The 27,922-nt window shown below is 44.8% G+C and overlaps 1 protein-coding gene across 1 annotated transcript in view; it reads right to left on the bottom strand.

Moving 5' to 3' along the window:
* LOC137368706 (solute carrier family 28 member 3-like) overlaps positions 1-27,712 on the bottom strand; it is a 266,723-nt gene extending 239,011 nt beyond the window's left edge. Inside the window, exons 1-2 of the mRNA XM_068028876.1 lie at positions 27,555-27,712; positions 24,074-24,141 (exon numbers count right to left, since the gene is read on the bottom strand). Coding sequence (XP_067884977.1) covers positions 24,074-24,141; positions 27,555-27,572 — 86 coding nt within the window. The 5' untranslated portion in view covers positions 27,573-27,712. The remainder of the gene's footprint in view (positions 1-24,073; positions 24,142-27,554) is intronic.
* Between the last annotated feature and the right edge of the window lie 210 nt (positions 27,713-27,922).

Here is a 27,922-nt window from a genome sequence, read left to right as displayed (position 1 = left end):
AGATCGGCTGTGTCATATCAATAAATTCAAGCAATATTATCGCCGGGAGGAAGATAAGCAAGCACAGGTATGTCAGGTAATAGGGACAGTGAAGGATCAAAGGGATAGTGAGGATGAGGCAGAAGGAGGCCTAGACATTTCTCAAATTAAACTCCTACTATCTATTTAGCTAATACTGAATTGCTAGGGAGATTAGACACTATGCTTTCATATTTAGATACAACCAACAGGAAGACCTAACAAGGCTACTCACAACATTTAAAAGAGTCTGTAGGGATAAGCCAGGATGTAGATCCTTAGCCACACATGATGTGGATATAATGTCACAAGATTTTTTTTCCAAAAAACTAAGAGGTCTGTGTACCTGTAAGACTGAGAAAAAAGGACTTTCCATGAACACTGAATGCTGACATGGTGATTGAAGTGTGCAGGCTGTAAAACTGGTATCCAAGCAACAGCAAAATTTATGACTATCTTGTGACTTTATGACTTGGTTGTTGCAAGATTTCAGTTTCAGTTTTGCAGAGTGAAACAGACAAGGTAGCTGGCAGAAGCTAGCAATGAACTGCAGCTGTAATTTGCTGATAGACCAGAAACAAGACCTACTCTCTCTGAAAAATAAGCCTTGCATCTATTAAAAAGAAGTACTACATTTAATGTGTGGTTTTGATCTGACTGAAGAGAGAAAGAAAAGACCCAGGAAAAGAGGAGTTGCTACAATCTGTGGAGGAACACGCATTAGAGAAAAAAAGACTTGTGTTTCGGGTGTGGCAGACACTGTTGCCTCCAGTCTCAAGAATCCCTGTCTCAAGATGAGTCCTGTTACCGTTTATGATTTTGGGAGATCCTGAAATCTCAAGAAAGTTTCTACTGTTAGACTACTACTTTAAAAATTTAAGTAGGCCTGTTGCTACACCTTTTGCAGAAAGAGCTGCATGACGCCTGCTGCAGACGAATTGCCTTGAATGGCTACCCATCATAGACAGTTTATTAATCTCAACTGGAGAGACTTTGAGTGGCATTCAACTATTCGACGCTGGCACATCTCACTGATCTGGAAATATCCTACCAACTAATTATTTTATTCCTAAGAAACCACTGCAACTTAAAACAGCCTTTTAAAACTGGCTAACCAATTTTTGAATGTATGCGTGTGTGCACAAGAGTTAGGAAGAATAAGGAGTTATAAAATCTTTTCATACATATTGTTACGACCGGGTGAGGAAGGGGTCTCAAGCTACCCTTTCGCCCCTTTCCTGGTCGTAACTGGGTTTAACTTTTACAACACAGTGTCTTTAGCTTCACCTCAGTGAGTCCTTTTTCTCTGCTTTCTAATTGTAATTGGAAATGAACCAATCAGACAGACTTTTTTAAGTTTAAACAAGAAAGATGTAAGTTTATTAGCCTTAACACTCTAACTCAGTTAAAATTACTAAAAATATGTGACACAACCACGTTAGCACGAGATAAACACACACAAAAATAGATACAGAGTAGATGATGAAATTCAGTTATTGTCTTTAGTTTTGCTGTAAAGTCTTTGGTTGGAATTGCTGTCCTGTAGTTCTCGCTGGGGCCCAATGCATACTTTCAAACTTGCTTCTCTGGTACCAGAAGGCTGAAGAGGTCCTCTGTCTTGAGGCTTAAGCTGCTTTCATGGGTCCCTGGGACTTTGCTTGAGAGACAGAGACAGAGAGACAGAGGTGCTTTCTTCTCTTTGGTTTTCAAATTGCAGTCTGCCCCAAACCTATCTGTGAGGCACAATTCAACAGTTCCCAGTCTGGCCAGCAGTTAAGTCATGTGACCAGCTCTTTGTTTGAAACAGCATCTTCTGGGGAGGAGTGCTGATTCTTCTAAGCTTACTAGACACACTCGGTTTGGGGGGAGGGGGGGGGGTGGTGGAGTCCTGTCTCTTACAAGGTCAATGGCTCTCAATGTCCTTTGATCATCACTAATAGAACATAGAACATAGAACATTACAGCGCAGTACAGGCCCTTCGGCCCTCGATGTTGCGCCGACCTGTGAAACCATCTGACCTACACTATTCCATTTTCATCCATATGTCTAGCCAATGACCACTTAAATGCCCTTAAAGTTGGCGAGTCTACTACTGTTGCAGGCAGGGCGTTCCACGCCCCTACTACTCTCTGAGGAAAGAAACTATCTCTAACATCTGTCCTATATCTATCACCCCTCAACTGAAAGCTATGTCCCCTCGTGTTTGCCATCACCATCCGAGGAAAAAGACTCTTACTATCCACCCTATCTAACCCTCTGATTATCTTATATGTCTCTATTGTCACCTCTCCTCCTCCTTCTCTCTAACGAAAACAACCTCAAGTCCCTCAGCCTTTCCTCGTAAGACCTTCCCTCCATACCAGGCAACATCCTAGTAAATCTCCTCTGCACCCTTTCCAAAGCTTCCACATCCTTCCTATAATGCGGTGACCAGAACTGCACGCAATACTCCAGGTGCGGCCGCACCAGAGTTTTGTACAGCTGCAGCATGACCTCGTGGCTCCGAAACTCAATCCCCCTACTAATAAAAGCTAACACACCAGATGCCTTCTTAACAGCCCTTTTGACCTGGGTGGCAACTTTCAGGGATTTATGTACCTGGACATCAAGATCTCTCTGCTCATCTACACTACCAAGAATCTTCCCATTAGCCCAGTACTCTGCATTCCTGTTACTCCTTCCAAAGTGAATCACCTCACACTTTTCCACATTAAACTCCATTTGACATCTCTCAGCCCAGCTCTGCAGCCTATTTATGTCCCTCTGTAACCTACAACATCCTTCGGCACTATTCACAGCTCCACCGACCTTCGTGTCATCCACAAATTTACTAACCCACCCTTCTACACCCTCATCTAGGTCATTTATAAAAATGACAAACAGCAGTGGCCCCAAAACAGATCCTTGCGGTACACCACTAGTAACTAAACTCCAGGATGAACATTTGCCATCAACCACCACCCTCTGTCTTCTTTCAGCTAGCCAATTTCTGATCCAAAGCTCTAAATCACCTTCAATCTCATACTTCCGTATTTTCTGCAATAGCCTACCGTGGGGAACCTTATCAAGCGCCTTACTGAAATCCATATACACCACATCCACGGCTTTACCCTCATCCACCTGTTTGGTCACCTTCTCGAAAAACTCAATAAGAACATAGAATCTAAGGAATTCTGGAAGATCAAAACCAACACATTCACTATCTCTGCAGTTATCTCGTTTAACACCCACAGATGCAAGTTGTCAGTGTCAGAGGATTTGTCGCCATAGAACATAGAACATAGAACAGTACAGCACAGTACAGGCCCTTCGGCCCACGATGTTGTGCCGAACCTTTAACTTACTCAAGATCAAACTAACTACCGACCCTTCATTCTACTATCATCCATGTACCTATCCATTAATTTCTCCTGTGCTATTTCTTATACTGATTTCTTTACGTTCCTCATTCACACTACATATTCCTACCACATCCCCACCTGTCCCTATATTTCCCTACCACCTACCTATACTATGGGGCAATTGCTAACGGCCAATCTATCTATCAACCTGCAAGTCTTTGGCATGTGGGAGGAAACCGGAGCACCCGGAGGAAACCCACGCAGACACAGGGAGAACTTGCAAACTCCGCACAGGCAGTACCCAGAATTGAACCCGGGTCGCTGGAATTGTGAGGCTGCAGTGCTAACCACTGCTCCACCCCTCAGGCTTGCCCTGATAAAGATAATAGAGAGAAAGGAGCTTAACTCAGAAAGTCAAGAAGTTGAATCCATTTGGGTGGATCTAAGAAATAACAAGGGGCAGAAAACATTGGCGTGAGTTAATTATAGGTTCCCTAATAGTAGTTGTAGTGTACAGCAGAGTACAAATTAGGCTATTAGGTTCTGCTGAAAGGTTATTGACCTGAAAAGTTAACTCTGCTTCTCTCTCCACAGATGCTGCCAGATTTGTTGAATTTTTCCAGCATTTTCTGTTTTATTTCAGATTTTCAGCATCTTTTGCTTTTCCATTAAACACATATTATGTATCTGTCTTCATGGGAGAAGACACAAAAAACATTCTGGAAATAATACAGATTGACGGGTCTGGTTTGTGAGGCACGACCTACCCTTCACAAAACCGTGCTGACTATCGCTAATGAACTTATTCTTTTCAAGATGATTATAAATCCTATCTCTTATAACCTTTTCCAACATTTTACCCACAACCGAAGTAAGGCTCACAGGTCTATAATTACCAGGGCTGTCTCTACTCCCCTTCTTGAACAAGGGGACAACATTTGCTATCCTCCAGTCTTCCGGCACTATTCCTGTCGACAATGACGACATAAAGATCAAGGACAAAGGCTCTGCAATCTCCTCCCTGTCTTCCCAGAGAATCCTAGGATAAATCCCATCTGGCCCAGGGGACTTATCTATTTTCACACTTTCCAAAATTGCTAACACCTCCTCCTTGTGAACCTCAATCCCATCTAGCCTAGTAGTCTGTATCTCAGTATTCTCCTCGACAACATTTTCTTTCTCTACTGTAAATACTGACGAAAAATATTCATTTAACGCTTCCCCTATCTCCTCTGATTCCACACACAACTTCCCACGACTATCCTTGATTGGCCCTAATCTAACTCTAGTCATTCTTTTATTCCTGATATACCTATAGAAAGCCTTAGGGTTTTCCTTGATCCTATCCGCCAATGACTTCTCGTGTCCTCTCCTCGCTCTTCTTAGCTCTCCCTTTAGATCCTTCCTGGCTAGCTTGTAACTCTCAAGCGCCCTAACTGAGCCTTCACGTCTCATCCTAACATAAGCCTTCTTCTTCCTCTTGACAAGCGCTTCAACTTCTTTAGTAAACCACGGCTCCCTCGCTCGACAACTTCCTCCCTGCCTCACAGGTACATACTTATCAAGGACACGTAGTAGCTGCTCCTTGAATAAGCTCCACATTTCGATTGTGTCCATCCCCTGCAGTTTCCTTCCCCATCCTACGCATCCTAAATCTTGCCTAATCGCATCATAATTTCCTTTCCCCCAGCTATAATTCTTGCCCTGCGGTATATACCTGTCCCTGCCCATCGCTAAGGTAAACCTAACCGCATTGTGATCACTATCACCAAAGTGCTCACCTACATCTAAATCTAACACCTGGCCGGGTTCATTACCCAGTACCAAATCCAATGTGACATCGCCCCTGGTTGGCCTGTCTACATACTGTGTCAGAAAACCCTCCTGCACACACTGGACAAAAACTGACCCATCTAAAGTACTCGAACTATAGTATTTCCAGTCAATATTTGGAAAGTTAAAGTCCCCCATAACAACTACCCTGTTACTCTCGCTCCTGTCGAGAATCATCTTCGCTATCCTTTCCTCTACATCTCTGGAACTATTCGGAGGTCTATAGAAAACTCCCAACAGGGTGACCTCTCCTGTCCTGTTTCTAACCTCGGCCCATACTACCTCAGTAGACGGGTCCTCAAACGTCCTTTCTGCCGCCGTAATACTCTCCTTGATTAACAATGCCACACCCCCCCCCTCTTTTACCATCTTCTCTGTTCTTACTGAAACATCTAAATCCCGGAACCTGCAACATCCATTCCTGTCCCTGCTCTACCCATGTCTCCGAAATGGCCACAACATCGAGATCCCAGGTACCAACCCATGCTGCAAGCTCACCCACCTTATTCCGGATGCTCCTGGCGTTGAAGTAGACACACCTTAAACCAAGTTCTTGCTTGCCAGTGCCCTCTTGCGTCCTTGTAACCTTATCCCTGACCTCACTACTCTCAACATCCTGTACACTGGAACTACAATTTAGGTTCCCATCCCCCTGCTGAATTAGTTGAAACCCCCCCGAAGAGCACTAGCAAATCTCCCCCCCAGGATATTGGTACCCCTCTGGTCCAGGTGAAGACCATCCTGTTTGTAGAGGTCCCACCTACCCCAGAAAGAGCCCCAATTATCCAGGAAACCAAAACCCTCCCTCCTACACCATCCCTGCAGCCACGTGTTCAACTGCTCTCTCTCCCTATTCCTCGCTTCGCTAGCATGTGGCACGGGCAACAACCCAGAGATAACAACTCTGTTTGTTCTCGCTCTCAGCTTCCACCCTCGCTCCCTGAATTTCTGCCTTAAATCCCCATCTCTCTTCCTACCTATGTCGTTGGTGCCTATGTGGACCACGACTTGGGGCTGCTCCCCCTCCCCCTTAAGGATCCCAAAAACGCGATCCGAGACATCACGAACCCTGGCACCTGGGAGGCAGCACACCAACCGTGAGTGTCTCTCGTTCCCACAGAATCTACTATCTGTTCCCCTAACTATGGAGTCCCCAATGACGAATGCTCTGCTCCTCTTCCCCCTTCCCTTCTGAGCAACAGGGACAGACTCTGCGCCAGAGACCTGTACCCCATTGCTTACCCCTGGTAAGTCGTCCCCCCCAACAGTATCCAAAACGGTATACCTGTTGTTGAGGGAAACGGTCACAGGGGATCCCTGCACTGCCTGCTGGTTCCCTCTCCTTCCCCTGACGGTAACCCATCTACCTACTTCTTTTACCTGAGGTGTGACTACCTCCCTATAACTCCTCTCAATAACCCCCTCCGCCTCCCGAATGATCCGAAGTTCATCCAGCTCCAGCTCCAGTTCTCTAACGCGGTTCTCGAGGAGCTGGAGTTGGGTGCACTTCCCGTAGATGCAGTCAGCAGGGACACTCTTAGCGACACTTATCTCCCACATTCTGCAGGAGGAACATTCAACTGCCTTAACCTCCATTCCCACTATTCTAAATTCCCAACAAATCTACTGAAAACCAAAAAGAAAAAAGTCAAAACTTGTCAGCTTAGCAATCCGACGGACAGAAATTTGTTTTTTGGTTAGAGGTGGAGGATGGGTGGGAGACACTACCCGAGTAGTGTTTCGGGTAAAACAACCGCCCAAATATGTAACCTCACTTACCCAGCAGTCCCGCGTGCTCTCCGCCTATACACGAGAAATGCTCTGCTCCCGCTATTCTCTCTCTCTAATGACAAAACCTATCTCGCTAATTGAATCAGGGAGTACTTCCATTGTCTCTCTACGCAACTGTCTCTCGGAATGCAAATGTGCAGCCATGTTTTAGCTGTTCAGCTCCATGGGCCTTTTAAACAAGTTATGTTCAATGTCCAGTAAAAAGTTCAAGTAGTGTTACATATGACAAAATTAATATGTTTCCATTTGGCAGGTGTGGTTTCTGTCACAATATAGATTTCTCTCATTATCATTTAAAATTTGGTTTATTAATAAATAGGTAATTTTGTTGTTGTTTAAAGAAACTTGGTTTGGCATGCTTTATTCTGGGGGATAAATAAAGTGTTTAATTTGGCTAATTTACAGCAGGTGGGAAGCTTTACTAATATGCGATGACCTGTGGAGCTGTGGGACTGAAATAACAATGCATTATCCTGCCTTGGTCGTAACAATAGGGGAACCCATTCCGAGAAAACAACATCCTTACTGCTTAAGTCCAGAGAAACAGGCCCAGGTAAAAGCAGAAATCCAATACATTCAGGAGAACCCCCTAATAGAACCTAGTCAAAGCAGCTGGAGTTCACTCATAGTATTAATGCTATGAACCTGTTGGTTCAACCAGACTTTGCATAGACTACAGAAAAGTTAATGTAGTAACAAAGGCAGACTCCTCCCCACTCCCTCGCTTGGAAGACTGTATTGACAGAGTGGGCAGTGCCAAGTTTCTTACAAAAACAGATTTGTTAAAGGCTTTTGTCACACCAATTTTGTCCAGTGCCAAGTGATGCCATTTGGGCTAAAAAATGCCCCAGCAACCTTTCAGATACTAATGAACCAAGTGGTAGCCAGTGTTCCGAATTGTGTAGTTTACCTTGATGATGTGCTGGTCTATAGTGACACTTGGAAGGACCACTTGGAACAACCAAAAACTATGTTCAAAAATTTACATGCGGCTAATTTAGTAATACACCTTGCCAAAATCGAATTCGCAAAAGCAAGATCAACCTACCTTGGGCATGTAGTAGGGCAAGGACAAGTGTTACCAAGAACCACGAAAGTACAAGCATTGGTGGAGTTCCCTACCCCTAAGACTAAGCAAAAGATCATGAGGTTTTTGGGGATGTGTGATTTCTACCGAAAGGTTGTACCAAATTTCAATACTGCAGCTGCTCCACTGACAGATTTACTACAGAGAAAAAAAAAGCAGTGTGGTCAGGGGAGTGTCAAGCATCCTTTGAGAGGCTGAAAGCCATTTTGATTAATGAACCAGTGTTGGCTGCTCCAAATTTCACTCAGCCCTTCAAGGTAGCAATTGATGCTAGTGACCCAGGGGTTGGCGTAGTCCTGTTACAAGATGATGAAACGGGCATAGAAACACCAGTGGGATACTTTTCCAAAAAGCTAAATTGACAACAAAAAAAGGAATTTCACAGTGGAAATAAAACCCTTGTTCTATTATTTGCTCTTAAACATTTTGAAATCTATGTCCACCATGATTATAGAGAGACATTGGTATATACTGATCAAAACCCCACAACCTTTGTGGAAATATTTAAAAATCAGAATGCCAAACGATTCCGATAGAGTTTGCTGTTACAACCTTATCACTTAAAAATTATCCACATTGCAGGTAAAAATAATGTTTTGCAGATTCTTATCAAGAATCTAACTTTGTTTAAGGTATTTGAATGAAAAGAGTGAATGAGTATGAGTGTGAAAATGTGTTTTCTATTTTTCCCACTCTTTGTAATGAAACACATTTAAAAATGGTGTTTCATTCCTCCAAGAGTGGAGGTGTTATGAAAGTGATTCTGTATTGTTAAAAAATATTTTTAAAGGAATTTATGGCTAATCTTTTTAAAAGGAAGCCATCAAGAGGACTGAGGGAGCCAGATTGGCAACAGTATTGCTGGTTCTCACACGGTTTAGGTTAGGCTTGGAACAGAAAACCCTGGTAACAGGCAGAAAAGTGATAAGTGCTCCTTTGATTGGACAAGCCCAGTAGCAACACAGCACCTGGATGACCAGAGAAAAACTGACAGGCATTTTGGTTGTGAGAGTGTGTGTGTGGTTTTACCTGATGGAAGGAGATAAAGTCAAGTCTGCAGGAAAAAAGGAGAGAATTCCAAGGAAGAACAGAAGACTACACCCAGCTCGTTTTCCCGCAATCCCTAAAAGATTGTGTGAAGTCCACTGTGTCGATTCATCTTGTTTCTTGGAATTAAGAAAGGCTTGCTAAATTATTTTTCAACACCGCCTGAAGGGAACTATTCTGGAAGTTTCTAGTGACCTGTCTGCGTGTGCTCGGAGGTTGGACTGTGTGCCAGTTTAGTGCAGCATGTCTCAGCTGCTATTATTTCAGGGGTGGGCAAGTGATCTGCCCGGGTATGTTTTTTTCTGTCTGTAAGAGCTCTAATCTAAACATCCTTTTTCATTTTTTTAGTTAACCAATGTATGTTTGCGTGTGAATGTGAAGGAACTAAGGTAAAAAGGGACGATAAAAATTGGTTACGGTGGAAAGAAGACTTTTTAAAATTTAATATTGGATTTTTATAAATTTGATCTGTGTGATACTGTTTTACTGCATTACTAGTTAAGACTTGTTTTATAATAAACTGTTAATTTTGTTGGTCAGTAAAGAAAACAGGTTAGCTTGTTCCATTCTTGGGAAAATAGTGTATCTGATTGACTGTTGCAGTAAGTGGGAAAAAAATGTTTTTAATGTTGTAACCTGTGGAGAAGTGGTACTGAATTAACAGTGTACTCCTCCCATCTTGGTCGTAACAACAGATCTTCCCTACTTGAAGCTCAGCAGGCCTACCCACTGTTAAAGCAGTTAGCACAGACTGCCCAAACCGAAATTGAAGCAGAAGGAGTCCCTGAGTGTTAATATTTAAAGAATGAGGTGCTGATGAGGAAGTGGAGACCTCCTCACAGACCTGCAGATTAAGGACTGAATTTTATTCGCGGCGGCGCCCTATCAACTCAGCACAGCGGCCGCATTTAGCGGCCACAATATTACGTGTGGGGGCTCAATAGCATCACTATCCCGCTACCCCCCCCCTCGATATCACGTGGGGAGAGGTGGGACATTCGGCGCAGTGAGGAACCCTTTGACAATTGTGCAGCAGGTGCTGGTGCCCTACAGCTGTCAAAGAATACTTACCTGAATACTGAAGAGTGGGGCTGCTGTCAATCTGGCAGCAGAGCAGAAAGTCCTGCAGAAATCCAGCAGGTCAGGCAGCATCTGTGGAGAGAAGCAGAGTTAACTTGGCCAAGTTCATAGACCTGAAAGTTAACTCTGCTTCTCTCTCCACAGATGCTGCCTGACCTGCTGAGTGACCCCTAGCCCTTTCCGCTTTGCTGCCACATATTTACCCTGTTGTGTCACAGTGTCTTTTGAAGTTGCGATCCTCTTCTCCCACTCAAGTGTTACATTACTTCTTGTAGGCATGCTGCACCTGGGTTAATAATCTTAAATTTGCACATTCCAGAACGTGAGACTTAAATAGACCATGAAAGGTATTACAGAGGTTGACAGAAAACACACTGACACAAATGGGAATGCACGGGTGTCACAGCAATGTAAATACGTCTTTCGCTAAATGTTCCTCACCAACATGTGGGTCCTTTTCTCTGTGCGAATGACGTGTGCCAGCACGTAGCGCCAATGTCACATCCCTTTGCACCGTTGGCCCTTCAGAAGAGCCAACGTGTGCAATAACATCATTGAAAATGCCACCATTACACATGAGCATCTCCACAGATGCAGTGACATGAACACTGGCTCAGTCAGCTGCTGCTCTAATGGTTTACAAAGAGATGCTGCAGATGTGGACTGGTGCACAGCAGGTGAGAGAGGATGATGTGTAGCTTGCAGAGCTCATGTCTGTTCCAATGGTGCATAGACCCTTTGTCTGATAAGCCACTTCCATACATCCCTACATCACTGCTAGCCCTGCATGCAGAGCCTGGGTGCCATCTGCCCTCCCTTGAGTCTTTCATGTTGTAGATCCTCAGTGTCCTCATAGTCCTAGGAGGAATCCTGCTGGCGTCTCTCCTCATCATGCCAGGCCTGGCCCCTATCGGGTGTGTAGTTGTGAAGAGCAGTAAAGAAAGTAGCTGGCCATTTCGGCCTGTAGTATAGGGCATCACCCTATCCATACAGGCATTGGAGGCACTCTTTCAGCATGCCAATCTCCTGATTGAGAACCGCTGCTACTATGAGAAACAAAGGCATGGGATGTCCAGTGGAGCCCATGAGCTGCAGGTCATCCTTGAGCAGGGCACAGGGACGTGTCACTACCCTCTCTATAAGCACAACCTCCTCTGATACTAATAGAACATAGAACATAGAACATTACAGCGCAGTACAGGCCCTTCGGCCCTCGATGTTGCGCCGACCTGTGAAACCATCTGACCTACACTATTCCATTTTCATCCATATGTCTATCCAATGACCACTTAAATGCCCTTAAAGTTGGCAGGGCGTTCCACGCCCCTACTACTCTCTGAGTAAAAAAACTACCTCTGACATCTGTCCTATATCTATCACCCCTCAACTTAAAGCTATGTTTGCCATCACCATCCGAGGAAAAAGACTCTCACTATCCACCCGATCTAACTCTCTGATTATCTTATATGTCTCTATTGTCACCTCTCCTCCTCCTTCTCTCTAACGAAAACAACCTCAAGTCCCTCAGCCTTTCCTCGTAAGACCTTCCCTCCATACCAGGCAACATCCTAGTAAATCTCCTCTGCACCCTTTCCAAAGCTTCCACATCCTTCCCATAATGCGGTGACCAGAACTGCACGCAATACTCCAGGTGCGGCCGCACCAGAGTTTTGTACAGCTGCAGCATGACCTCGTGGCTCCGAAACTCGATCCCCCTACTAATAAAAGCTAACACACCATATGCCTTCTTAACAGCCCTATTAACCTGGGTGGCAACTTTCAGGGATTTATGTACCTGGACACCAAGATCTCTCTGCTCATCTACACTACCAAGAATCTTCCCATTAGCCCAGTACTCTGCATTCCTGTTACTCCTTCCAAAGTGAATCACCTCACACTTTTCCTCATTAAACTCCATTTGCCATCTCTCAGCCCAGCTCTGCAGCCTATCTATGTCCCTCTGTAACCTACAACATCCTTCGGCACTATCCACAACTCCACCGACCTTCGTGTCATCCACAAATTTACTAACCCACCCTTCTACACCCTCATCTAGGTCATTTATAAAAATGACAAACAGCAGTGGCCCCAAAACAGATCCTTGCGGTACACCACTAGTAACTAAACTCCAGGATGAACATTTGCCATCAACCACCACCCTCTGTCTTCTTTCAGCTAGCCAATTTCTGATCCAAAGCTCTAAATCACCTTCAATCCCATACTTCCGTATTTTCTGCAATAGCCTACCGTGGGGAACCTTATCAAACGCCTTACTGAAATCCATATACACCACATCCACGGCTTTACCCTCATCCACCTGTTTGGTCACCTTCTCGAAAAACTCAATAAGGTTTGTGAGGCACGACCTACCCTTCACAAAACCGTGCTGACTATCGCTAATGAACTTATTCTTTTCAAGATGATTATAAATCCTGTCTCTTATAACCTTTTCCAACATTTTACCCACAACCGAAGTAAGGCTCACAGGTCTATAATTACCAGGGCTGTCTCTACTCCCCTTCTTGAACAAGGGGACAACATTTGCTATCCTCCAGTCTTCCGGCACTATTCCTGTCGACAATGACGACATAAAGATCAAAGACAAAGGCTCTGCAATCTCCTCCCTGGCTTCCCAGAGAATCCTAGGATAAATCCCATCTGGCCCAGGGGACTTATCTATTTTCACACTTTCCAAAATTGCTAACACCTCCTCCTTGTGAACCTCAATCCCATCTAGCCTAGTAGTCTGTATCTCAGTATTCTCCTCGACAACATTTTCTTTCTCTACTGTAAATACTGACGAAAAATATTCATTTAACGCTTCCCCTATCTCCTCTGATTCCACACACAACTTCCCACGACTATCCTTGATTGGCCCTAATCTAACTCTAGTCATTCTTTTATTCCTGATAGACCTATAGAAAGCCTTAGGGTTTTCCTTGATCCTATCCGCCAATGACTTCTCGTGTCCTCTCCTCGCTCTTCTTAGCTCTCCCTTTAGATCCTTCCTGGCTAGCTTGTAACTCTCAAGCGCCCTAACTGAGCCTTCACGTCTCATCCTAACATAAGCCTTCTTCTTCCTCTTGACAAGCGCTTCAACTTCTTTAGTAAACCACGGCTCCCTTGCTCGACAACTTCCTCCCTGCCTCACAGGTACATACTTATCAAGGACACGTAGTAGCTGCTCCTTGAATAAGCTCCACATTTCGATTGTGTCCATCCCCTGCAGTTTCCTTCCCCATCCTACGCTTCCTAAATCTTGCCTAATCGCATCATAATTTCCTTTCCCCCAGCTATAATTCTTGCCCTGCGGTATATACCTGTCCCTGCCCATCGCTAAGGTAAACCTAACCGCATTGTGATCACTATCACCAAAGTGCTCACCTACATCTAAATCTAACACCTGGCCGGGTTCATTACCCAGTACCAAATCCAATGTGGCATCGCCCCTGGTTGGCCTGTCTACATACTGTGTCAGAAAACCCTCCTGCACACACTGGACAAAAACTGACCCATCTAAAGTACTCGAACTATAGTATTTCCAGTCAATATTTGGAAAGTTAAAGTCCCCCATAACAACTACCCTGTTACTCTCGCTCCTGTCGAGAATCATCTTCGCTATCCTTTCCTCTACATCTCTGGAACTATTCGGAGGTCTATAGAAAACTCCCAACAGGGTGACCTCTCCTCTCCTGTTTCTAACCTCAGCCCATACTACCTCAGTAGACGGGTCCTCAAACGTCCTTTCTGCCGCCGTAATACTCTCCTTGATTAACAATGTCACACCACCCCCCCCCTCTTTTACCATCTTCTCTGTTCTTACTGAAACATCTAAATCCCGGAACCTGCAACATCCATTCCTGTCCCTGCTCTACCCATGTCTCCGAAATGGCCACAACATCGAGATCCCAGGTACCAACCCATGCTGCAAGCTCACCCACCTTATTCCGGATGCTCCTGGCGTTGAAGTAGACACACTTTAAACCAAGTTCTTGCTTGCCAGTGCCCTCTTGCATCCTTGTAACCTTAGCCCTGACCTCACTACTCTCAACATCCTGTACACTGGAACTACAATTTAGGTTCCCATCCCCCTGCTGAATTAGTTGAAACCCCCCCGAAGAGCACTAGCAAATCTCCCCCCCAGGATATTGGTACCCCTCTGGTCCAGGTGAAGACCATCCTCTGGCATCCGATAGCATGTCATGTGGGGCCTGTAGATGCACAGCAACCGTAATGGCGAGCTCCCTTTGGGGGCTGCTGCTCACGACTGGAGGCCTCTACGTGGATCATACCTGCCTGTTGGTATTGCCTCTGGCGCTGGTTGGAGTCATACCTAGCACAAAGAAAGATGATTGTTGATGTTGGAGGTCAATCATCTCAGCTCCAGGACATCACTGCAGGATAGTGTCCTTGGGTAGTGTCCTAGGCCCAGCCATCTTCAGCTGCTTCATCAATGACCTTCCTTCAATCATAAGGTCAGAAGTGGGGATGTTTGCTGATGATTGCACAATGTTCAGCACCATTTGTGACTCCTCAGATACTGAAGCAGTCCATGTAGAAATGCAGCAAGACCTGGACAATATCCAGGCTCGGGCTGATAAGTGCCAAGTAACATTCGTGCCACACAAGTGCGAGGCAATGACCATCTCCAACAAGAGAGAATCTAACCATCTCCCCTTGACATTCAATAGCATTACCATCGCTGAATCCCCCACTATCAACATCCTAGGGGCTACCATTGACCAGAAACTGAACTGGAGTTGCCATATAAATACCGTGGCTACAAGAGCAGGTCAGAGGCGAGGAATCCTGCGGCAAGTAACTCACCTCCTGACTCCCCAAAGCCTATCCACCATCTACATGGCACAAGTCAGGAGTGTGATGGAATATCTCCACTTGCCTGGATGGGTGCAGCTCCAACAACACTCAAGAAGCTCGACACCATCCAGGACAAAGCAGCCTGCTTGACTGGCACCCCATCTACAAACATTCACTCCCTCCACCACCACCGCACAGTGGCAGCAGTGTGTACCATCTACAAGATGCACTGCAGCAGCGCACCAAGGCTCCTGGACAGCACCTTCCAAACCTACGACCTCTACCAACTAGAAGGACAAGGGCAGCAAATGCATGGGAACAGCACCACCTGCAAGTTCCCCTCCAAGTCACATACCATCCTGACTTGGAACTATATCGCCGTTCCTTCACTGTCGCTGGGTCAAAATCCTGGAACTCTCTTCCTAACAGCACTGTGGGTGTACCTACCCCACATGGACTGCAGCGGTTCAAGAAGGCAGCTCACCACCACCTTCTCAAGGGCAATTAGGGATGCTGGCCTGGCCAGCGACACCCACATCCCATGAATGAATTTTTAAAAAATTAAGAATGACCCTCAAGCTTCCAAGGCTGGACATATCAGTGTACAAAAAACCAAAGCCTACATAAGACAGCATTTTGACTGGCAAAACTCCACAAAGATAATGTGGAGTTCTGTAAAACTTGCCACATCTGCAAAGTTGTGGGGAAGTCCCAATGTGCAGTAAAAACTACACCCCTAATTCCCATAGTGGCTTTTGGGGAACCTTCAGCAGGTGGATTGTGTGGGACCCCTACTATAAACAAAAAGGCAAAGACCAGCGCAGATCTGTCAGACAGATAGGGAGGAAGGGGATGAAAAGGACAGTGAAGACAGATTGAAGAAGGACCGGGAGGCTGCCCAAATGGAACCACCTACTGTCTGGTTATCCAACCCTGAAATGTTGAAAAGATTACACCCCGCTCTCTCCTATGTAAATGCAGGCCAAAGAAGCACCCTACCAAAACTGCTAACAGCATTTACAGAAACCTGCAGGGACAAGGAAAGTGCCCAAAAAGGCAAACCAACAGTGAGGACAATGCCTCAGATAGTCCAAATCCCGCAGGTGAGTGCTGTGAAAGCTGGACAGAGACCTTCGATCAGGAAAGCCTCAGAGGACTTGGGGCAGATTAGCAGAGACTGTCCCCACAGTAAAGGCAAATGGGAAACAAAAATTCCCCAACGTAAACAGCACTTGTGTGACTCACCAGAACACTAAAAGTGAGGGCACGGTGGATCTACCCACTGAAGAACCCAATTACCAGGGTCCAAACCCAAAGCTAATCAAATCCAGCAATTTCAATTCCAAATTTAGCAACAACAAGGAAATTTCAGACGCCTCACAGGAGCTTAAAACCAATTTATTACCCACTACCACTACAGGGAGAAAAATTGTCAAAGTACTAGAACCTGAACGGTTAAAGCCACATGTTGCAAAAACAGCAGTTGAGGGCTTAAAGTTCGTACATACAGGAGAACCTTAGACAATCATGAAAATTTACAGACCCCAAGCTTCATCAACAACCACATGTTTATTGAGATGCACCGCTCCAGGGTATTACAAATTGATACTAAAGAAACTTAAATCCCACTTGACAGCACATGACCATCCCAGACAAAACTCCAGAAAATTAAAACAGCATTTACTGTTGCAGAGAAAAAGTAGCTGCAGAAATTCTAAGGTTCATGAGTGAATTTGGGGACTGAATGAGAATGAATGTGCTTTCCACGTTTTCTTTTCCACTCCTTTAATGAATTGTTCCTATCGTTGAATTTCATTCCGCATGGATTGGATGTGTCAAGAAAACCTATATGCCAAATGTGAAATATTAATTTAATCAGTTGGAAACTTACCTTAGACTTTTAATGGGAAAAATCCAACAAGTTAACTTTTAAAAAACTAGCAGCCAAGATGGCCACTGCAATTTAAATCTGAAATACCACGAGACTGAACTGGAGACAAAATGTCTCACAAGAAGCCCAGCCAGGACAATGGTTTGCTCTAAGTGATTGAATTATCTAAAATGGCTTCATTAGCATGACAGTCAAGGCCATCCTCACACACCACACAATGACTTTCAATGACATCCAAGTGTGAATGGGCATCCTGGGATATGTAGAACCTTGAATTTCATTAGAAAGTTCCAGAAAGCCTCCTTAGAAACAAAGGGGATTGAGTGACCATCTGTTCATCTCTGAAGAAAATGGGAGTTGTTACACAGACAGAAGACAAGCAGTAACTGAGAATGCAGCAGCAGAGGAAGCTGTATGCTCCCCTTTCTCTCTCTCTTCTTTCTCTCTTCCCAGAAAACATCAAGTTTAAAACCATCTGCAACTGGGGGGCTCTCCAAGCCTACAGACCACTGGGCCAGCAATCAGGGGAAGAGAACCAACTTACTGTTTTCCTTGTGTTCAAGTTACTTTTGGCGCGGGAGGAACCGGAAGCTGGACGGCAGCAAGGACTCCTGGGTAGGTATTTTCTTTAAAGGTGCGGAGCAGAGTTAACCCGAGACCCTTTTTACCCTCCTCCTCTAACCAAAAAGGACGAAACAGGTAAGCTATTTCACTGTTTTTGTTAATATCTATATTTGTACTTAATTAAGGGGTAATTGAGTAAAAGAAATGGCAGCCAGGGGAGTGCAGTGCTCCTCCTGCAGTATGTTCAAGGTGAGGGGAACCTCCGGGGACCCTGCCGACTTTACCTGCTGGAAGTGCATCCGTCTCCAGCTCCTATCAGACCGTGTTAGGGAACTGGAGCTGGAGCTGGATGAACTGAGGATCATTCGGGAAGCTGAGGGGGTGATAGATAGAAGCTACAGGGATGTCGTTACTCCACAAAACAAAGGCAGCTGGGTAACAGTTAGAGGTGGGAAGAGGTCAGTGCAGGGATCTCCTGTGGTCGTTCCCCTCAACAACAAGTATACAGTTTTAGATACTGTTGGGGGGGGCGGCCTATCGGGGGCAGGCTGCAGTGAACGGGCCTCTGGCACGGGGTCCTGCACTGTGGCTCAGAAGGGAAGGAGGGAGAACGGGAGAGCACTAGTCATCGGGGACTCGATGGTGAGGAGTACCGACAGGCGGTTCTGTGGGAGCAAGCGAGACGCACGGATGGTTTGTTGCCTCCCTGGTGCCAGGGTCCGTGATGTTTGTGATCGCGTCTTCAGGATCCTTAAAGGGGAGGGGGAGCAGCCAGAGGTCGTGGTGCACATTGGCACCAACGACGTAGGAAGGAAGGGTGGCACAGATGTTAGAAGTGAGTTTAGGGAGTTAGGCTGGAAGCTGAAAGCTCGGACGGACAGAGTTGTTATCTCTGGTTTGTTGCCGGCGCCACGTGATAGTGAGGCTAGGAATAGGGAGAGAGCACAGCTGAACACGTGGCTGCAGGAATGGTGTAGGAGGGAGGGCTTCCAGTTCTTGGATAATTGGACTGCATTCTGGGGAAGATGGGACCTGTTCAAACAGGACGGGCTGCATCTGAACCAGAGGGGCACCAATATCCTGGGAGGGAGGTTTGCTAGTACTGTTCGGGAGGGTTTAAACTAGTTTGGGAGGGGGATGGGAACCGGACTTGTAGTCCAGGGACCAGTGGGTCCACTCAGAAAGACAAAGAGTGTAGTGAGGTATTGGGGAAGGCAGCACTGTCGCAGAGGACAGATGGGCACGGAGAAGGGTTGAAGTGCGTATACTTCAACGCAAGAAGCATCAGGAATAAGGTGAGTGAATTGAAGGCGTGGATGGGCACTTGGGACTACGATGTTGTGGCCATCACTGAAACGTGGATAGGTGAGGGGGAGGAATGGTTCTTGGAGGTACCTGGTTATAGATGTTTTCATAAGATTAGGAATGGTGGTAAAAGAGGTGGGGGGGTGGCATTGTTAGTTAGAAATAGTGTAACAACTGCTGAAAGAATTTTCGAGGAGGATCTGCCGACTGAGGCACTGTGGGTTGAGGTCAGGAACAGGAAAGGAGCAGTCACCTTGATGGGAGTTTTCTATCGGCCCCCCAATAGCAGCAGGGAGGTGGAAGAGCAGATTGGGAAACAGATTTTGGAAAGGAGCAGAAGTCACAGGGTAGTAATTATGGGGGATTTCAACTTCCCAAATATTGATTGGCAACTCTTTAGATCGAATAGTTTGGATGGGGTAGTGTTTGTGCAGTATGTCCAGGAAGCTTTTCTGACTCAGTATGTAGACTGCCCGACCAGAGGGGAGGCAATATTGGATTTGGTACTAGGTAATGAACCAGGGCAAGTGATAGAGCTGTTGGTGGGCGAGCACTTTGGAGATAGTGATCACAATTCTGTAGCATTCACTGTGGTAATGGAGAGGGATAGGTATGTGCAACAGGGCAAGGTTTACAATTGGGGGAAGGGTAGATATGATGCTGTCAGGCAGGAACTGAGGAGCATAAGTTGGGAGCATATGCTGGCAGGGAAGGGCACGGTCGAAATGTGGAACTTTTTCAAGGAGCAGATAGTAGGGGCCATTGATAAGCATGTCCCTGTCAGACAGGGAAGGGATGGTCATGTGAGGGAACCGTGGTTGACAAGAGAGGTTGAGAGTCTTGTTAGGAAGAAGAAGGATGCGTATATAAGGTTGAGGAAAAAGGGCACAGGCATAGCTCTGGAGGGATACAAGATGGCCAGGAAGGATCTGAAGAAAGGGATTAGGAGAGCTAAGAGAGGGCATGAAAAATGCTTGGCGGGTAGGATAAAAGAAAACCCCAAGGCCTTTTACGCGTATGTCAGAAATATGAGGATGACTAGGGGGACCGTAGGTCCGGTCAAGGACAATAGCGGGAGACTGTGTGTTGAGCCGGAAGAGATAAGTGAGGTTTTGAATGAGTACTTCTCTTCGGTATTTACGAATGAGAAGGGGTGTATTACTGAAGAGGACGGTGGGAAGCAGACTGGTAAGCTCGAGGAAGTGCTCGTTAGGAGGGAAGATGTGTTGGGGTTTTTGAATAACTTGAAGATAGACAAGTCTCCCGGGCCTGACGGGGTATATCCAAGGATGTTATGGGAAGCAAGGGATGAAATTGCAGAGCCGCTGGCAATGATCTTTTCATCTTCTCTGTTGACGGGGGTGGTACCAGGTGATTGGAGGGTGGCAAATGTTGTGCCCCTGTTCAAGAAAGGGAATAGGAACAACCCTGGGAATTACAGGCCAGTTAGTCTTACTTCGGTGGTAGGCAAGTTGATGGAAAAGGTGCTGAGGGATAGGATTTCTGAGCATCTGGAAAGACACTGCTTGATTCGGGACAGTCAGCACGGTTTTGTGAGGGGTAGGTCTTGCCTCACAAGCCTGATTGAATTCTTTGAGCAGGTGACCAAGCAAGTGGATGAGGGTAAACCAGTGGATGTGGTGTACATGGATTTTAGTAAGGCATTTGATAAGGTCCCCCATGGTAGACTTATGGAGAAAGTCAGGAGGCATGGGATAGTGGGGAATGTGGCCAGTTGGATTAAGAATTGGCTAACTGATAGAAGGCAGAGAGTGGTCTTAGATGGTAAATACTCAGCCTGGAGCCCAGTTACCAGTGGCGTGCCACAGGGATCAGTTCTGGGTCCTCTCCTGTTTGTGATTTTTATTAACGACTTGGATGAGGAAGTCGAAGGGTGGGTCAGTAAATTTGCAGATGATACAAAGGTTGGTGGAGTTGTGGATACCGAGGAGGGCTATTGTCGTCTGCAAAGGGACTTGGATAGGTTGCAGTGCTGGGCTGAAAAGTGGCAGATGGAGTTTAACCCTGAAAAGTGTGAGGTCGTCCATTTTGGAAGGACAAACACGAATGCAAAATACTGGGTTAACGGTAGGGTTCTTGGGCATGTGGAGGAGCAGAGAGACCTTGGGGTCTATGTGCATAGATCGTTGAAAGTTGCAACTCAAGTGGATAGGGCTGTGAAGAAGGCATATGGGGTGTTAGCGTTCATTAGCAGAGGGATTGAATTTAAGAGCCGTGAGGTGATGATGCAGCTGTACAGGACCTTGGTAAGGCCTCATTTGGAGTACTGTGTGCAGTTCTGGTCGCCTCATTTTAGGAAGGATGTGGAAGCCTTGGAGAGGGTGCAGAGGAGATTTACCAGGATGTTGCCTGGAATGGAGAATAAGTCTTACGAGGAAAGGCTGAACATTCTAGGCCTCTTCTCATTAGAACGGAGAAGGATGAGGGGTGACATGATAGAGGTTTATAAGATGATCAGGGGAATAGATAGGGTAGACAGTCAGAAACTTTTTCCCCGGGTGGAGCAAAGCGTTACAAGGGGTCATAAATTTAAGGTGAAGGGTGGGAGATATAAGGGGGATGTCAGGGGAAGGTTCTTTACCCAGAGAGTGGTCGGGGCATGGAATGCCTTGCCTGGGGAAGTTGTTGAGTCAGAAACTTTAGGGACTTTCAAACAGCTTTTAGATAGGTATATGGATAAAGGAGAATGATGGGGTATAGATTAAATTGTCCTTGACAGAGGACAAAGGATCGGCACAACATCGTGGGCCGAAGGGCCTGTTCTGTGCTGTATTTTCTATGTTCTATGTTCTATGTACAGATTCTGCCTTCAGGAAAACCCTGAGCAAAGCAAGCCAGCCAAAATACACTTTGGCCAACCAAGAAATTCAAGAATGTAGCTTCAGCCAAGGACTACTGGATCATCCACTTCACAGACTGTATTTCAGTTCCATTTATTCTGGACTTTAATCCAACCACCAAATCTATTTTTCTCTCCTGTAGCCTATTCATGTATGTGTGTGATTCTCGTGTGAACGTGTGCGTGAATGTGTAGCGTATTTTTAGCATTTTTTTAAAATCAGGTTAAAGTGTTAAGTATAATAAACTTAAATCTTCCTGTTTAAACTCAAGAAAACCTGTCCGATTGATTCTTTCATGATCACAGTAAAGGTAAAAGGTGAAACACTCACGGAGGTGGTAAGCACAATCACTGCTGAGACAGGACTAAACCCTGGTGCAATCAAAAACAGGAAGGGGCAAAAGGGGAGCCTGAGACCCCCCCGCTATGCTTGCCTATTTGCGGGATCTGTGGAACATTCATTGTTCCAGGCCCACCCGGCCCCCTTCCCTCACCTCTTTTTCCGGTACATTGATGACTGTCTTGATGTCATTTCCTTTGCCCTGAACTGGAAAATTTAATCAACTTTGCTTCCAATTTCCAGCCTTCTCTCACCTTCACATGATTCCTGGGATGAAGGAGTAGTCTTATGAGGAAAGGTTAAGCTGCTTGGGCCTATACTCATTGGAGTTTAGAAGAATTCACGGTGACCTTATAAAAACATGTAAGATACTGAGGGGGCTTGACGGGGTAGATGCTGTTCCCCCTTGTGGGGGAATCTAGAACTGGGGGGACAGTTTCAAAATAAGGGGTCTCCCTTTTAAGACAGAGATGAGGAGAAATTTCTCCTCTCAGAGGGTCGTTAATCTTTGGAATTGTCTTCCGCAAAGAGCAATGGAGTCTTGGTCATTGAATATATTCAAGGCAGTTATACAGATTTTTGATCTAAATGGGAGTCAAGGGTTATGGGGGCGAAGGCAGGGAAATGGATTTAAGGCCACAAGCAGATCAGCCGAATGGCCTACTCCTGCTTCTATTTTTTATCATCGTATTTTTTTTTCCTGGTCCCCTTACCATTCTTTGTCCCTACACCACCACCTCCTTTGTCATTTAACCTCTCCCATCTTCCACCCTATCAGACATTCCCTTCTGCTCTTTTTCCACACTCCCCCATGTCACCTGCTTAAAACCTACCAACCTATTACATTTCTAACTTTTCCCGGTTCTGATTAAAAGTTTTTTGACCTGAAATATTAACTGTTTCTCTCTCCACAGATGCTACCTGACCTGCTGAGTATTTCCAGCATTTTCTGTTTTTATTTCAGATTTCCAGCATTCGCAGGATTTTGCTTTTGTGTTTGAGACTAAACCAGTCTGTTCGCAACCTTGGTGGCATATTTGATCCCAAGATGAGCTTCCTACCACATATACACATAAGACTAAGAGTGCCTATTTCCACCTCCATAACACTGCACAACTTCACGCCTGGCTCAGCTCATCAGCTGCTGAAATCCTCATTCATGCTTTGTTACCTCTAGACTTGATTATTGCAACGCACTCCTGACTGGTCTCCCACTTGAGGTCATTCAAAATTCTACAGCCCATGTCTTAACTCACACCAAGCCCCATTCACTTATCACCCCTGTGCTCGCACACCTACACTGGCTCCTGGTCAAGCAATATCTTGATTTTAAAATGCTCATCGTCATTTTCAAATCCATTGCCTCACCCCTCCCTATTTCTGTAATCTCCTCCCAGCCCACAATCCTGCAAGATATCTGCGCCCATCTAATTCTGGTTTCTTAAGTATCCCTGATTTTAAATGCTCCACCACTGATGGCCATGCGTTCAGCTGCCTGGGCCCTATGCTCTGTATTGCCCTCCTTTAACCTTTCTATCTCTGTACCTCACTTTCCTTCTTTAAGACGCTTCTTAAAACCTACCTCTTTAACCAAGCTTTTGATCATCTAACCTAATATCTCATGTGGCTCGGTGTCATATTTTGTTTTATAATGTTCCTGTGAAGTGCCTTGGGATGTTTTATTATGCTAAAGGCTCTTTATAAGTATAAGCTGTTGTTGCTGTTGAACTCCACTACAGTGGTTTTGGTAGATGCAGAAAAAATGTTTTCAGCTTTTTACTTCCTTCTTTGGTAAAACATTAGTGACTGCAAGAGAAAAAGTCCAACAAGCCTAATCTATAAAACCAACTTAGTGAACAAAATCCCTGCAACAAAGTACCCATGTTGTTGGGCACACTGAAGACACTGACTTTAATAAGAACACACATCTTCAAACCTTTTCAAGTCCGCTATAGCTGCCTTCCAATCAAGGTTGCTGCTATTCCAAAATAACTCAAGAGAGGTTTCAATCATTAGCGAGCAGCAAAACATTTATTACCTGCAATAATACTTCCAAATATTTATGAGTTAATCTTAAATCTGAAGCAATACCATTACCTTTCCGAATCAATCTGCACATCATCTTGGGTGCCCAATTCTTTCTCCATCTGCTGATCGTTTTCAGCCTCAACATAAACACCAAAGTTTAAATTAGAAACAAAAGACTGTCATTTTTCATAGAATTTAAATTAAAATATAATAAATTGTTAATATTAAAACAATCTGATAATGAATAAATAAGCATAGTCTTCGTGCAAATTTTCCTATCAGGCTAAGAAATGTTCGAGCAAGAGAATAAAATGTGTTTCCTACGTTAGTGATCCAATTACCTATATTTTCTTATAGTTTCTAAGGTTAACGCAGGTCTAAAATGTGAAAGCAAATGTTACACTCAAACTGACATTGTATCATCATTTAGTCAACCTTTTCCTTGTTCTGCTTCAACCATGTTTTTTAGACAGGTGTTCTGTGCTGTGCCAGAGAAAATAAGAAAAAAAAAGATAATCAGACTCCTGGGGCCACCTATGAGGACCTCTGTGGCACTACTTCCTGGTTTGATGTATTTTTGCGAATCAAAGATTGACCTGGTTTTCACTTATGAAAAACAGTCTTTGCAGATAGTTTAAGTAAATTAAAACCCACTTTTGTTTTGGACAGATGAGGTAGGAGGAGATTGTGGCTAAGACGTATTTGGGTATTTTCTAGCTCTCTACTATCAGATCCATTACACCACCTTCCAGTATTTATCATTGTTATTTCTGAGCACAGCACAATCCACTACAAGATGTGCAATAGTCTTGGGATCCAATCTCTGCTTGGAAGAGCTTCTACTCTGCTGTTTTGATCTCCAGAATAGAGCAGCTGAGATGGAAATCTCACTGTGTGGTACATCATGTCACCCTTTAACTTCATGCTTGGATAATCGTTTTTTTAAGTTTTAACTTACTGAACAATGATAAATAAAAATAAATCCATAATTTAACTGCGACGCAATGGTGCAGTGGTTAGCACCGCAGCCTCACAACTCCAGCGACCCGTTCTGTTCTGGGTACTGTCTGTGTGGAGTTTGCAAGTTCTCCCTGTGTCTGCGTGGGTTTCCGCTGGGTGCTCTGGTTTCCTGCCAAAGACTTGCAGGTTGATAGGTAAATTGGCCATTGTAAATTGCCCCTCGTGTAGGTAGGTGGTAGGAGAATGGTGGGGATGTGGTAGAGAATATGGGGTTAATGTAGGACTAGTATAAATGGGTGGTTGTTGGTTGGCACAGACTCGGTGGGCTGAAGGGCCTGTTTTAGTGCTGTATCTCTAAATAAAAATAAAAATAATTCAACCAGCTGGGTCCTCACACCCTATGGCCCAATGTACCTTGACCTGCCCAATACCTAGATAACTTGTGGCATTCTGAAGAACTGAGCAGAAGACTTCCTACTATCTATCACACACGCTCATGTGATCTTCCTCAACTTTAGAAGATAGTAGAATAAACATTTCACTAGACTGTTGTATAAGCTACAACTGCAAAACATATTCAACAACAAATGGTTAATTGAACATAACAATGCATTGAATGCAATCCACTTCAAATCTGAATATTTCCCACAGCTTATCTGTCAACTTGTATGTTAACTTTTCCGCCATGTTAATTTGGGTCAGGTCCCTTCATTTGTCATTGAGGTTTGCCTCTTTCCAATCAAGCATCCTTATCTTTGACTTTTCATTATCCTTTTTTATTCTTACATTAAGCCTACATATGTTGGAGCATAATTTCCCCAATTGTTCTCGTAGTCTTACATCACTATCGACTTCGCTTCATTTCCCAGAACTTTCCTCATCAAACTAGAAACATACTGATCTAGAAAGCAGGCCTGGAAACATTCAGTCCCGAATACCTGTCTTTCAATTCAACATTCACTATGAATTTGAGAAAGACAAATCAATATACTTTCTTAATGGTTTAAATGGCCTATAGCTGTGAAAGAGCAAAGGGATTTGTAAAAACTTGAGCACAGATACAGAAAGTTATCAAAAACACTAATGCAATGTTGGCCTTTTTATCAGGAAGAATGGAATACAAAGAGGACTAAGTTATGCTCCAGTTGTACAGCATCCTGATCAGACTCCATCATGAGGTACTGCTTTCTGTTTTGGGCAACAAACCTCAAGAATTACATTTTGGCCTTGGAGGGGACACAGAGCAGAATCAATGATGTAAGGACTTAAAGGGTTAAATTACAAGGACAACTCGTAAAAACTTGGTTTTGCATTCCCTTGAGTTTAGACAATGAGGAGTTATCACTTCTGTGCTCCCAGTCTAGCAATGCCTCAATTTTTAAATTCTCATCCTTGTTTTTAAATTTCTGCATGACCTTCCCGAGCCTACCTCTTTACCTCCTCCAATCCTACGGCCTTCAGCGATCTCTGCACTCCTCCAATTCCTGCCTCTTGTGCATCCATTATTTTAATCGCTCCACCATTAGTGGCCAAGGCTCTAAAATCTGGAATTCCCTCCCTGAACCTCTATGCGTCTTTGGCCTCCTTTAAGCCTACCTCTTTGACCCAGCTTTTGGTCATTTGTCCTAACATCTTATGTGGCTCAGTGTCAAATTTTGTTTGATAACACTCCCATGAAGCTCCTTGGGATGTTTTACTACATTTCAAGGTGCTATTTAAATGCAAGCTGTTGTTACCTAATTGAGTTATTTAAAATGATACAGGGATGAGAGTGTAGATACAGAGAAACTATTTCCTTTGGAGAAAGAATCCAGAACAACGGCACATAATCTTAAAATTCGAGCTGGGCTATGTAGGGGTAGAATCAGGAATCTTTTTTTCCCAAAATGTAGTGTAAATCTGGCACTCGCACCCCAAAAGGCTATAAATATTGGGTCAACTGAAATTTTCAAGACTAAGATTGATAGATTTTTGGTAAGTAAGGGTATCGAGGGATATGAAGCAAAGACAGGCAGGCAAAATGAAGCTGAGGTACAGTTCAGCCATTATGTAACTGAATGACAGAGCCAGCTTGATGGGCTGAATGGCCTACTCCAGTTCTATGGACACTTAAGAGATCCCTGAACAGTCTTGTCTATTCTTATCCCAAAGCATTCACCCACTTCCCTTCCTTACTAAGTTGTTCTGTCTACAGGATAACAGTTTGTTGGAATGTACATGCATTGCAAGAACTTTTCTCAGCCTCCTGAATGTTGCTCAAGCTCAGAAGTCTTAAACGCGAGGTCAAGTAATCAGAAAGCCTGAGTTTGTAAATAGTCAGACATCCTGGACACACTAAGCATCTATGACCTCCCACATCACTCAAGATACTGAGCTTCACGGGCTTCAGCTGTTCTTCCCTTTTCTCCCATACTAAACTGGTTTCTCTTTTTTTTAAAAAAAAGGACGATTTACTGGTTTAAGCCCTTTACTCTAATCTTACATCAAATGTAACTGAAGACTGAACTCCAACTGATACTAAAATGCTAAATTGAAGAGTACTTTATATTCCAAGCGCTCTCTCAGATCGTGTAGAAAGTAAGAGGCTCACCGCCACTTTATTTGCCATTCTCTCAACTGTCAACCACCAGCCTCGCGACTTCCAGAAACTTCCGAAAGTGTGGGCGGCCAACCGGCCGGTGACGTCACCACCTTCCCACCTGAGCGGCTCGATCAGAACAGCGGGATGGGTGGTGGAGCAGGAGTGACAGATAACTCCAAACGGGCTGCGCGACCCTCACGATACTACTAGTAACTTTGCGAATCTACAGCTCTAGCCTATTGCGCAGTTTCCCGGAAGCCCCGCGACTATGGGGCCATTTAGATGTCCTGTCCTTTGCGTTTTCACGCCCCCGGAATCCCAGGTGGCGTCGCCAGCCTGTAGTGGGCGTGGTTTACAGTTGGTGCCAGGTCTGGAGG

Source organism: Heterodontus francisci, chromosome 4 (genome assembly GCF_036365525.1).
Source record: "Heterodontus francisci isolate sHetFra1 chromosome 4, sHetFra1.hap1, whole genome shotgun sequence".
Classification (NCBI taxonomy): domain Eukaryota; kingdom Metazoa; phylum Chordata; class Chondrichthyes; order Heterodontiformes; family Heterodontidae; genus Heterodontus; species Heterodontus francisci.
Note: the sequence above shows the minus strand (reverse complement) of the source record. Positions and strands in the feature narration are given on the sequence as shown.